Source organism: Zea mays, chromosome 8, assembly GCF_902167145.1.
Source record: "Zea mays cultivar B73 chromosome 8, Zm-B73-REFERENCE-NAM-5.0, whole genome shotgun sequence".
NCBI lineage: Eukaryota > Viridiplantae > Streptophyta > Magnoliopsida > Poales > Poaceae > Zea > Zea mays.
Genome location: NC_050103.1, coordinates 158,504,093 through 158,517,732, shown reverse-complemented (window position 1 = coordinate 158,517,732; position 13,640 = coordinate 158,504,093). Strand labels below are relative to the sequence as shown.

At 39.9% G+C, this 13,640-nt stretch overlaps 1 protein-coding gene and 1 long non-coding RNA gene across 2 annotated transcripts; both read right to left on the bottom strand.

The window, feature by feature from the left end:
• Positions 1 to 4,833: 4,833 nt before the first annotated feature.
• Positions 4,834 to 10,264, bottom strand: LOC541934 (nucleosome/chromatin assembly factor C). The gene is made up of 15 exons (NM_001111597.1): positions 9,922 to 10,264; positions 9,111 to 9,174; positions 8,876 to 8,962; positions 8,198 to 8,260; positions 7,941 to 8,006; positions 7,774 to 7,848; positions 7,618 to 7,693; positions 7,002 to 7,200; positions 6,672 to 6,753; positions 6,138 to 6,211; positions 5,922 to 6,033; positions 5,733 to 5,807; positions 5,532 to 5,593; positions 5,341 to 5,440; positions 4,834 to 5,163 (listed from the first exon to the last, which is right to left on the bottom strand). Exons 1-15 carry the CDS (start codon positions 10,044 to 10,046, stop codon positions 5,062 to 5,064), a joined length of 1,362 nt encoding a protein of 453 aa, NP_001105067.1. The 5' UTR covers positions 10,047 to 10,264; the 3' UTR covers positions 4,834 to 5,061.
• Positions 10,265 to 12,304: 2,040 nt separating this feature from the next.
• On the bottom strand, positions 12,305 to 12,682 carry LOC109941637 (uncharacterized). Its single transcript, XR_002264333.1, has 3 exons — positions 12,592 to 12,682; positions 12,392 to 12,508; positions 12,305 to 12,318 (listed from the first exon to the last, which is right to left on the bottom strand). It is a non-coding gene; the product is annotated as an uncharacterized lncRNA (long non-coding RNA).
• Between the last annotated feature and the right edge of the window lie 958 nt (positions 12,683 to 13,640).

Here is a 13,640-nt window from a genome sequence, read left to right as displayed (position 1 = left end):
GCGTCCACGAGACCCTTACACTCCAGGCACCGACGCTCTTGGGGCCAAGGGCAAGGGTAAGACTAGGAGGAAATGAATACTTTTGTGATGTTGGTCTTATCCTGGAAACTGTGTGATTTGGACTCATGCTGGAGACGTTGTAATATGAACTATGTTATGTGTTTTGGACTATGTGTTGTGGAACTTGTATTTTGGACTTTGTTTGTGGACATTGTATGAAGAACTATGTTCTGTGGATGTTTTTATATTCGATGTTATTTTGTGATGTGTTATATGTTGAAATGCTTATATGTCTTATAATATGTGATTATTTGAACTGTGGTTGTTAATAAAACAAGGGGAACTCTTGCAAAATTTTTTTGTGAACTGTAAAAAACATAATAAGCAATAAGTAACGCATCTTTAGAGTTATAAATTATTTTTGATACGTAAATACTACATAATAGGCTACAATTCTTCAGTCTGAATCACAATCTATGAGTAACTCATCTTCGGAGTCATCCGTCGCGCAATCCTCAACAACTACCTCATTCCACTTGCTGCATTGTCCTGCATCACACTTGTCACCAGTTCTTTTGTAATAATTGGCTTCTGCTTCATCTGCAGCTTGGGAGAATAGCTCATCCTCAGCCTCAGCCTCATCAGACTTCTTCTTGTAATATGCTGCCTCAACCTCTGCAGCGTCCTGAGACATAAACTCATCCTCTTCCTCTTAAGCACGTAATCCTGCCTCAGCTAGTGCGATGAGCTCACTCAACCTTGACGTGTCGTCCTCCTCTTCTTCATGTAATCCTGCCTCTGCGAGGGCGATAAGCTCACTCAATCTAGATGTGTCGTCGTCCTCCTCCTCCATCGTTGCCATTTTATCCTGAACATATCTCGCATGCGCCTCATCGACCAAATAGTTTACGCCGCTTCCAATCTCTGCAAATATAATGAGAAAATTAAGTTAGCAAAGTCAGGATAAATAAATTGTACTAACAAAATTATAATATCATTTATCTCACTTACTTCCCTTGAGGCGATCAGCAAGATTATCCAACATCTGTTTCTCGGCTTGAGCCGCTTCCCATTCCCTTGCATCCTGTGCTCTCTTCTCATCTGCCGCCTTCAACCTCCTATACTCTGCACGCTTCGGGATATCATAAAAGACAGATTTTGCTTCCCTACGCATGTCGCGTATGCGATCGTTAATGTACGAATCGACGAGCCGAGATCCACAACGCATCTTCTGTCCCATTATTCTCTTGGACTCTATTGTGCGCATCACCTCTCCTTTGTCGTCGTAACTCTCCCAACTGCATTTCCTCGTCTCCTACAAAAAAATAGTAAGTACCGCTATAACATTACATCTGGTGCAAAAAAAATACCAACCTCATCGTAATCGACCATATGTCCACAAAAATATCCAACACCAAGCTCCGAAGGAACTAATCCATACTTAGCTTCAATACCACATTTGCAGAGTACTGGATCAAATTTGACCTCTTCTGCCGCCCACCCCATGTATCTCTTTTCCTTTACCTCTGGCTCTGGCCAATGGGACAAAGGACCATACAACCACTCTCTGAAACGAAACTTACGCCACCCGTATGGCTGCAGGAGAAAAAATTAGTAATTTATTGTAAATAAAAACTAGTTCATACATTTAGCGTATCAATGGGCTCACATAATCAATGTTCGGACAACAGAACTGCTTGTCATAGTCTTCGTCGATGACAGCACGGTCTCCACAATCGCATCGAGGCGGTGAGTCCATCCGTCTTTCTGTTGCTACCTCCTTCTCCGCATCCGTCATTGGTGGAGGATTCGGGGGAGGAGGTACCCAACGCTTAAAACGCTCATGACTGGTCTTTCCACTCAACCAATTAACGAAAAGAAGATATCGAGGGTCAAATTTATCAGGACCATCGATCCACTGGAAAAAGAAACACTTCTGATGTCCCTAAAATAATGGAAAGATGCACTATTACATATCTACAAAATAATGAATGCGAACAAAATTAAGTGACAAGTCATAAGCTACGTACGTCCAAAGTGCCACAAAGGTAGTAGCAGCGAGCAGCCGTGTCTGGATGTTGTGATTGATGTACCCAAGCCAGTCTACCACAGTCACAGTTAGGCACGGGGAGTTCAGGAGGAACAGGAGCATCCTTACTAGATACGTCCGGATATAACTCCCGAGGACGACCTCTCTTCTGCCACAACGCCTCTCGGTACATGTCTTTTATCTAATAAACGATTATAATTATCACTTGTACCTATTATGCTTTATAATAAGTTTACACAAACTAATAATCGAAATGATAATATAATAGGTGTATACAAATTATTAAACTAACAACCCAATATACAAAACGAATCAGTTGGAAATCATACATTGGTCTACGAAGTGAACCAACTCAAATCTTTGAATCCAGCAAATTTTGGCGAAGTTTGAAAATGGGATGAAATGAGCTGCTCTCGGCCAGCCGCGTGGGCGTTTTTATAGGAATTCGTAGCTCGGCGCCAAGATCTGTGGCGCCGAGCTACGAGGCCGCGCCGCCACCACGTCAGAGCCAGGTCAGCCCTGAACGAAACTAGCCGTTGCTGCCACGTCACAGCTCGGCGCCATAGGCTGTGGCGCCGAGCTGTGTTAGCTCGGCGCCACAGACTATGGCGCCAAGCTAAGGGTCCAAAACTGTATTTAAAATTTTTTTAGGTCTAAACGTGATTTTACTTCTGTTTAAGGGCTAAAATACAAAAAATTCGGACCAGGCGGCAGCTAGGAACTCGAGAGGGTTGACTGGTTGAGGATGTTGCTTCATGCACACCAGTACATCACCATCATCGAGAGCCGATGGACACTTCCGCTGACGAATTCGGTGACCTCGACCTCACCGTCGAGGGCTAGTATGGCGACTTCCCCGCGAGTACCCGTAGAAGTTTCCAAATGCTTTAAGTAGCAGATAAAAATATGGATCAATGCAAAGTCGTTTCGCTTGACCGTTTTGGTGCATACTACAGAAGTACATATAAACAACGTACACCGGAGGTGGAGTGGGAATTTCCTCGACGGAGGGTGGCTCATAATTCCTATTGTTTTCTTATGGAGATAAAAACTTTTCATCCCAAAACGGCCATGAGAAAGTTTTTCTCCCATCTCCATATCTGTCAGAGAATTTATCCCACGGGAGTCCATCCCCGTTAGGAGATTCAATATTTAGAGATAAATTTAAATTGATTGTATTAAATTAATATAAATTAAACAAACAAGATTTAAAATTAGAAGAGAGTTTAGTTTGCTATTTTATAACAAGCTATGCATTGAGTTTTTAGTATAATTTTAACAAGGCAATGGACTAATTTAAATTAAGAGAAGTTCGTGGGTCGTTGAACGGAGATGGTTCCTCGTCCCCGCGAACCAGATGGTACTAATTTTTCCCTGTTTCGATTTCGTGGGAACTAAATTACCCTTATACTCGTCCTCTAAAGACTTGTTTGGATGCATGTGAATTGGAGGGGATTGAGGGGGCATATAATCCCTTGCTAATTCCCCTCAATTACATTCAATCTCCATGCAACAAAAAAGGTCCTAATTGAAGAATTCCCCACAATCAGGGTCCACATTGCATCTAGGAAGGGAAGAGATGTGAATTGGAGGGGATTGAGGGGGCATATAATCCCTTGCTAATTCCTCTCAATTACATTTAATCTCCATGCAACAAAAAAAGTTCTAATTGAAGAATTCCCCACGATCAGAGTCCACACTGCATCTGGGAAGGGACGAGGAGGCACTGGTAGAGAATAGGTCACGATCCAGATGTTTGTTTTCATAATTTGTTTAAGTCCTTATTTAATAAGTTAAAATATAAATAAAATGTAGTTCGATTCTAATTCGGTTTGATCTTTAAATTTTAATGTAAAATTTAGAGTCCATTAGGACATGTACAATGATGTTTAATGTAGATGATCTTGAGATGTTTAACATGGATATTTTAAAAAAATCGTGGAGTCGTCTCTCTGCGAAGAGACATATTTGACTCGTAACTCAAATAGCAGATAACTCACTTTCTACTGTACGAATTCGTCGTCTGTTCTATTGATTCGATTATGTACAAACACAATTATTTATATATTATTAATAGACTATATTTATAAATATTTTATTATATAATGGAGTCTTTCAGTTATCTCTTATGCTTGAAAAACCGTTTTGATATCTCTTCCGTATATATGCCCTTACCACCTTGGATGGACGAGTGAACAGGTCAAACGTCCAGCTAGTGATATACTCCCTCTCCCTCCATCAAAAAAATAATCATACGACTCATGTCGATTAAACTCTAGCTTAAGTTTAACCAAATTTATGCTAAATAACAGTAATATAAATAAATTATATTAGATTTTTCTATTAGACAAAACCATGGAATGTTTGACGTGTCGGGTGTGCTGCTTTACAGCGCTGCAGCAGAACAGGCATTTCTAGGACAGCTAATACTAGGCAAAGCCAAAAAATAACTAACACTAAGCTCTAGGCGCATTCAACGGTTCAACCTCTAGATGATAAAAAAATTAAGGACTAGTTTGGTAACAAGAAGATTGGAGATGATCGTCAAGAAAGAAATTCTTTAATCCCCTTGTCATTAAAACAGCAAACACCCTAGAGGAGACATGCCGAGAAGCTCAAATGCACGCAGACAATAGTAGGCCTTCGAGTCTTCGACCGAACGGTATGCCAAGAACGTAAACCCACATACGATTCGTGAAGCCATAAAAACAAGCAATTGCTGACAATCTCATTAGATCCAATACACCAATCTGGAACAATTGTTGACGATATCCGGCAGTATCCCAATAGCTGGCCCACAGACATCCGGCTCTGACGCGTTTGCGGACATACTAGTTTACTCGTACAGCAGGTTTAACACAAGCTCACAAAAGCACAAGCCCCTCAAGGGTACAGCTCTAGGAGCATCAGAGGACAGATTCAATGTCAACTGGGGCTCATACTTATGGCCATGAAACTACATCACCTACTCAGTTTCCACAGGATTGCATTCCGCAGGTAACCCACATGACTCAATTCTTCGGTGCACAGCTGGCCAAATGAGCCTTGAAATTCTCCAGCTCTGCAAGAACTTCATCCTCTGGGCGGTAGATCAAATCACTCATGCGCCAAATCTGCGCAGACAAAACAGTAATAATACAAGACATTTATATAGAAGATTTAGTGACTCCAATTAACTATGAAAATACAGATTGATATTTGTGTTATAAAATCATTTGTTTGCAATATTGCAAGAAAGGACAGTCAAAACTAAAAGACAGTCAAAAAATATTGCAAGAAATAGGTGGTACCTGCAGTGTTCCACCTCCACCAGTGCTCTCGCCATCATCAGAGACACTGACAATTGTCCAAGGATCTGACGAATTCCAGTGGAAGTCTACAATCTTATCCCTGCCAAGATGTACAGTATGAATTATGAAATGCATGGTAGACATAGAAGCATGTATGCTAAGGGTTAGTTTTTGTATCTGAGAAAACAAACCTATGACCAGCGTGCTGAAAGAAAAGCCCGGCTGGGACATTAGAATTTTTCTTCTTCCCCACCTGCCATTACAAACACTTCTATTAGTCAGGCCAGAGAAATACATGAGAAATCACAAGCAATTGAACCCAATCACCTTCACCGATAGTTGTGCATGGTTCCTTCAGAAAAGACAAGATAGTTCAGTGTATGAGTGGTTACCTTCTCATGATCCCACACGTTTAAGAAACCATCTTCTGCAGAACTTCCAAAAACAGATGCTCTGTCAGGTGACCACTGAAATCCAAAAGAGAGAATTATGGCAAAAAAAAGAGGTATGAAAAAACAGCATAGAAAGCAGCCACATCCACATAAAGAGAAAATAACAGCAAAAATATTATCCTGACATGCCTGAACACAAAGAACAGCAGCTTTATGGCCTTCAAATTTGTGAATTGGAGAACCAGCTCCTCCTGAACCCAGATTCCGACGATCCCACATTCGGACAGAGTTATCGGCAGACCTGAAATATCAATTGAAACATTCATTACTTGAACATATAAGGAACTAATAGAGATCGAATTTGTTTCAACGATTATGCTGAATTGAGCCTTAATGCCATCATACCCAGTTAAGATATAGTTAACATCAAGGGGATTCCAATCAACACAATGAACATCTCCACTGTGAGCTTTCTCAACCTGGAAATAAATAATAAATAACTTTTAACATCATAGTCCATACTGCATTTACAAACTCCATATCCCGAAAAAGAAAATTCTAAAGGCACACCACATTAGGAAAGAAATAAAATGTCACCCTGTTTGGAACAAGTAAAAAACTGAACAAAATACTTTCGACCAATAAATCAGTCAGGATCAATTTCCCAACACATTATATCAGTTAAGTTAATGAAAATGAACAGTCATTCAAGAAATAAAATTAGAAACACAATTATCATGCAACAAGTAAAGTATCTCAGGCCAATTTGACTAAATAAATAGCTCCATGTGATTGCAATGGTCTCATTAAAAACCAACAGCCCATCACCTCTTTGAGTGAAGTTATATTATTACAAAAGAAGCCGCATTGCATTCATGGACTCAATTTTGGCCAAAAACATAGTTTATCCAATTAGATATAGAACAAGAGAACTGTCACCTTAACAGCTGGGGCAGTGCCAGTTCGAGCATCCCACAGAATAAGACAAGCATCATCACCCACACTACAAAACTCCTGCGCACTTCATCCCCAAATAAAAAAACAATATAGGGTATTAATATAAATAAAAATGAAAATAAGGCATGTGTCAACATAGACATTCACAGAGAAGACCGATGATCCTAGTTTAATCAACAATAACATCATTAAACAAATAGATGTGTTTTAACAATGAACATCTAAAAAATTGGAGTACATATCTGCTTATGTATGTCCAATAGTTATTTTGACTTTTGAAGGCAACCAGAAAAAACAGAGAACACTGTTTACCTGGAAGGGCAGAACTGAACATCTTCAACCGTGCTGTCATGTCCATGAAATATACCTCTAGGATCAACTTTAGGGCTCTCCTTTTCATTTGCAGTTTTAATAGACTGCTTGCTGCCAGATGCTCCAGGAGAAGACGAGGAATCCCCAAGGGCAGATATATGGTCTTGGATGCTCCACAAGACAACAGATTTGTCCTTTCCTATTTAAGTTTTGCATTTGAACAAAACACAGGTTATTATTTATCAAAAGCACAGTAATCAATAACTTCTGAAAAAGAACAGTTCTTCTAGTTGAGCCGGAAAACAAAATTTTATAGCCCCAAAAGTTCAAACAAATCATCTTATGTCCAAACTGAACTTTACACATGGTTATTACATAGGCTGAGATGGTGTAGCGGTGACTAAGGTTCCACTCGAAATATTCTCCATGTGTCATAAAGTTGCCATGGCATCCTAATGAGAAGGACACTTGCCAATGCAATAAAGAAACATATTGCCATTGAATGGAAGTTAGGTGGACCCAAGTCTTATGCTCGAGATGTTCAAACAAACTGGATAAATAGTTGACTCCCAAAATAGTAGGAAAACACAAACATACAAGATGAAAATAGGCTAACCTCCTGATAGGACATATGGTTCTGCTGGACACATGGCAAGCGCAAATTCCGCATTTTCCTTATGTCCTGTTAATATCTGAACAAACAGTATATGCTAGTAAGCCCTGTGCCAAAGAAGAGTATATCTGGCACACTGAACAAAACAATGAATCATACCAGATCAGGGCGAGACTCGCTTGCTCCTAGGACAGCATGTCTATTTGGTTGTGCTTCAACATCCCAAATAAGTACCTGGATGACAATGGGAAAAAGGTTAACATCATTCCAACTGTAACACATTATGCCTCACAAGAATTAAACAGCATCATAAGGTCTGAACATACATCTGGACTGTCAGTGTGAGTGGCTATGATCTTACTGTTCTGTGGAAGTTCCCTGATTCTGTTAACCTGTTTGCAAGGTAAAGACATAAAATGCATCAACCATCCGGATTAACAAATTAGACAAAGTGTCATATAACTACAGTTCAAATACGAAATCAAACTGAGGAACAAGATTAAGAAGCCAATACAAAGTTGCAAACATGTAAAAAAGAGACTAAAATGCAAAAAGGCCAACTTCAATATAAAATAACCATTACCTCACCAGGATGAACTATAGTTTTGTACTTCTTTACAAAAGGTGACCGTGCTTCCTCATTGAACTGCAAAAAAAAATGTAAGTATCTGGTGGGTACCATCATACCCCCCCCCCCCCCAAAAAAAAGGAGATGCAACTATGAAACCCAACAGAGCTGTTGAAGGATCAATGTAACACTAAGGACACTTTGAACACAGAGTTACATTACTATTGAGTATACTCCCTCCATATCATCCTGTTTGTCCATAGTCTCAGAATTCTCTGTATCGAAATACTCTCTTCTTTTCAACAGGGTTTAGATGCAAAGCATGAACTTTGGAGGAGGGGGTCCCATGTGCATAGAGCAGTTAAGGTGGGTCTACATGTTTTGCAAAAGCGCCATCTAAATGAGGGTGGGTCAATGGATGCCCCCCCTCTGGCTTAGATCCAAGTCTGTGTGTAAAGGTGACAGCAATATGTATACAATCTACATGATCCTTTCATACAGATACCGTACCATTCTAATGCAGTTTAGACATAACCCTGACTGGCAAATGCCTTAAGTTTCTAATTAGGTTGAGATGATAACTGGAATCAAAGATCAAATAAACACCACAAGGCACAAAGCACACAGCTCAGACTAATGCACTTCTGCTTCCATGAAACACAACTCTAATAAAAGCAATGACCAATAACTAACCTGTGAGATATGTTCAGCAGCTGCAACCCTAGGTTTCACAACTTCACAATTTGCGATAACCAGAGTATTAGGCACACTCCCATCCGTCTGAAACCATAGCAATTAAGCAACTTACATGGTTAGCTAGCTCCAATAGAGATAACATGCATACTCATCAGCCAACAAAAACCTACGCATCAGCAGCATTTGCTCCTTCCAACTGATAAAAAGAATATATACTTGCAGATGCACTTGCCTGTTCAGATAGGTACAGGCGCTGACGATTCTTGTAGGTAGCTTTCTCAAACTGTGGCCCCCACCTGTTAACAAACAACCAGATATCAGCATCATAAGTTGCAGAGTCACATGGTGTAGGGAGCAAGGCATCTTACTAAACAGAAAGCAATTAATGCACAAATATTTATCGTTGGTTTCAAAGTACATCTGGTGATATAGCAGAAATGTAGCACAATCATGTTGCAGAGTCACATGAGGTGCCTCTAACCACCAGTAAGCAATCATATGAAGGAAAAACAATGACATGTACAACCCAGTTATCAACTCATCATCAAATATAAGACTTCTTTGGAAAGAAGCCGGTGCTTCCCGAACCATAAGAGTTGTTTGGAAAGAAGTTGGTGCTTCAGGAATTTTCAGGGTTTTGTTCAAATTTGAAGAGGTCGCTGCATCAATAATAAGTTAATAAAATAAACAAACAAGCTCCTAAGGTCGCAAAAAACCCCAACTCACATTGTCAAACAGTAACCCCGCCAAAACCCGCCACCCCATAAAGGCATAAACCCTAGCATCGCAAAACCTTAATCCAGCATCCACACCCAGCATTCCCGCCCCCATCCCACGCCATTCCCGCCAACGCACCAACCGCGGGAGTATGGAACAGATCTAGAGTCACTGCAAGTACAACCGCGGATCAAAACCCTAGAAACGAACGACGCCGTACCCCCGTTAAAACCCTAATCCAGCAGGAATCTTCACGGATACGATGGCTACGGGCACGAAAGGGCGAGGCGGAAGGAAGAGACAGTAGGGTGGGCGGAGGAAGTTACCGGCAGGAGAGGGATGGCCAGACGAGGTTGTGGTTGGCAAACCAGTCGTAGAGGACGGGGATGAGCGACTTCCACTGCGCGTAGCGCTCGTCCACCGCCGCCCTGGAGCCGCTTCTCTCCTTCATCTCCGACACCGGCGGTCGCCGCCGGCGACTGCTCAGCACCTGAGGAACCTCCCACTCCCACGGCACAGTCTCGAGCGTGCTGGCGCTTGTGGGTCTGCCGTCCCGGAGGCCGAGTCCCTGTGCAGCGAGCAGGGAGAGGAGCGGGGCCTCTTCCTGGGATGGGCCGGTAGTTACAGACGTTAAGTGAATACTTTGTGGGCTTCTGTAAGTTGGGCTGGATCATGGACTTAGCTTGTGAAGAAGTTAGTTTCCGATTTTTCTTCCCGTTCTTTCCCTCCACTTCTATTAGCGTGTCTATATTCCTTCAAGTTCAATTGTTCTTTTAACTTTATTTTCCTGTTATATTCAATACTCCTAGTATGCTTCTTCAATCAAGAGGTATTAATATTATGTTGTAGAAATTGAGAGTTTGATGCGTCTCCGAATTGCTCTTGATTACTCATATGGTTTTATTTTGTCGCAGATATATTAGACTTCCTACGTTCTAAAATAGTTGACATTATAACTTCAAATCTTGTTCTAAAATATTTGAAATTCTCGATTTCCAATGCATATATCTCTTGTCCCAATACATTTTCATTTTTTCAAATTGGCGGCCCTAGTCAACCTGTCCAGGCGACTCTGGTTGTTTGCATCTGATCTAGTCATCTGCGAAACTTTGGCCAGTGGTTATGAGCTATCTAACTCGAGTTCCCCGTGTTCCCTAACGTGCAATCGAAAAGAATATGTATGACTTTAGTTCTGTAGGTACAGTAGTAGTCTAGTAGGTGATACGTATACGTAGGCTATGAAGTCAACGAAGAAGTCTAGTTAGCTAGGGGTGTAGCCGTGTAGGACGAGTTGGTTCGGCATATGTCGGCTCACGATTCGGAAACGCGGCATCAGGAATTCAGGATCTTCGATGGGGACGATTCTTTCGCACGCTCAGACAGTCAGACTGCTTTGCACTAAAACAGGAGTTTGGAATATGTCGGTCATTCTCCATTTGGCCCAGCCGCTTATTCATGGACATCCTGACTAGTCTCTTTTTCGGCTCCTCGCCATATTAGTTTAGCGTTCTTTATATTAACTATACAACAATAACTATAAGAGATATTTAAATGCACTAAAATTAATAGTTAGTTGACTAAAAATTTGCTAGTAGAATTAGTTAGCTAATAAATAGCTAGCTAACTAGTAGCTAATTTACTAAAAATAGTTAATAGCTGAAATATTAGTTAGCGTGAACACCCCCTAAGAGACTCTCTATATTCTTAGTAATCTAATTTTCGTAAAAAATGTCCTTCAACAGCTTATCTAAATGACTATCTAAATATAACATCTTTTATTCCGGTTTTCTCGCTAGCAAAATATAGAAAACGTGAATGATTCTCTATAATGCAGATAAGATATAGAAAGTGGTTTTATACAATTGACTCTTCACATGTTACTAGTAGGGTGCCCGTGCGTTGCAACGGAACCGGATTATAACACGATAACTTACATGTCTCTGTTGTATGTTATAGATATGTGTCCGTGCGTTGCGACGGAAGTAAAATATTTGTATAAAACATTAATACGGAATGACAAACATCACTATAACATGCAAAATCCGTGTGGAAAACATTATCAATATCACACTAATCAGCTAATCCTTTTTAGCGATATCGATAAGTCTCTGTTGTATGTTTGCAGGGATGGCATATCGGCACGAATTATCCTCATAACTTAACAGATCAATCACAAAGTTCCTTCGAACAATCTTTGCATCCTACAGACAAAGACATAAGAGAACAAAACATATTATATTGTAAAAAGAGATAACTGGAATATATGTTTTGAACATGGAACGAACATACTACACTTACCCCAACAAATTTCATTCGTCTGTCATTCCCCCACATGGCCATAGCTTGTAGAACGAGGTAGCTGGTATTACACCTATAATATATATAATGTTTAGGCAACTATGTTTTATACAATGATTATCATAGAAAAAAATTTAAACTGCTGAGAAGGTGGTACGAAGAAAATACCCTCTTAAGTCAATTGGAACACCAGTCTGAATTGTATGTTCCCACTTAAAGATATCCTCCGCCCATCCAGAACGTTTTTTGCTGTAAGCAATCTTATATTTCTTTGAGGCCATGATAATCGCTTCCGCAAACCTCTTGTATGGCATGTGTTTACACCAATTTTGAGTCGGTGTAAAGTCGATAAAAGTCACATGTTTTTTAACATGATCTATTACGAAAAGGGCGTGACATCCGTTGAATTTCCATGGCATAAGAACCTGCAAAATATCAGTCATTAGGATTGCAAAGAAGTGTCCTTTATAAATACATTCTAAATGAACAAATACTTACATATCTACAACCCGTGATATAATAATTCATTGATGGCCAACAATCGAGTGTTTTGGCTAACTCTTCTGTTGTAGGATCCTGATGGTACTTTGGAAGTTTACCAAAACCAACCATTCTCTGGAGAGTATATATACATGTCCACATGAGGATTAGATGTAGATACTATATATTAATAGATTAATGATTGGAAACAAACTTACCCAGAAACGCATGTCCATATAATGCTTTCTATTATTTATGATTTCTCCTTTCGGCCTACATGACTCTTTATTGGCAAGCAGCCGAACAGCCATGTCAAAACATCTTAGAGTCATATCTTTATTTATCGTTAATATGTTTTGTAGGTCTTTAACAGATATTTCTATCTTAAAAGGATTGAAACTTCGCACCCATGTCATCCTGTAATGTAGCATGACGAAAGTCTATATCAAGAATCTAAGTAGTTGATATACATAAAATAGATAAATCAATGAGCACTTACTCTAGTGTTGTATCGTCTTCTATTGTCATGATATAATCACATAAAACAAATATTGAATCGACTTTGGTCACTAGCATGTCCTTTGTGGAAAGACCAACCATTAAAAAGTCATTGGTGCACACATCGTTAGATACTTTTACAGGAGTTCTTTTATCCCAATCATCAACAAACCACTTTTGCAAGTCTGCTTGAGTAATAGGGCCTTTCTCATCTTCATACACTACTTCGCTATCATCAAGCACGTGGAGTAGCTTCCTCTTCTTAGAATCTGTTGGGTTTTCTAATATCTCAACATCCGATGGGCTTCCAGAGTCAACTTCTTTATCATTTTTGTATAACAGACACCCCTTCTCTTATTTAGTTCTGAAGATAGTAATATAGCAGCCATTTTCTTTCTAAAGTGTGACATGTCATCCTACAAATAAGAAATAATTATTATATATTAGCATTATATATGTAACACTGACTGTAGATGTGCATATATGTCGTAGTAGTAATAATATACCTGGGTAAAACTGTCAGACAGTTCATCCCCTGTCTAGTATTCGATATAGTTCAAAAGAAAGAGGCCACATGAAGAGCTACATATACATTAATATCAACATAAAGATTAGTATGAATGAAAAAATAGGTAAAGAAGATTTTAGGGCGTACCTATCTGTCTGCTTTGCATATCCCATGTCTATTTCTCTGAGCGGCCAAGAAGCAACTTGGAGGTTTGGCCACCTGTGGTCTTTTAACTCCTTACGTTGAGATATCATATCAATT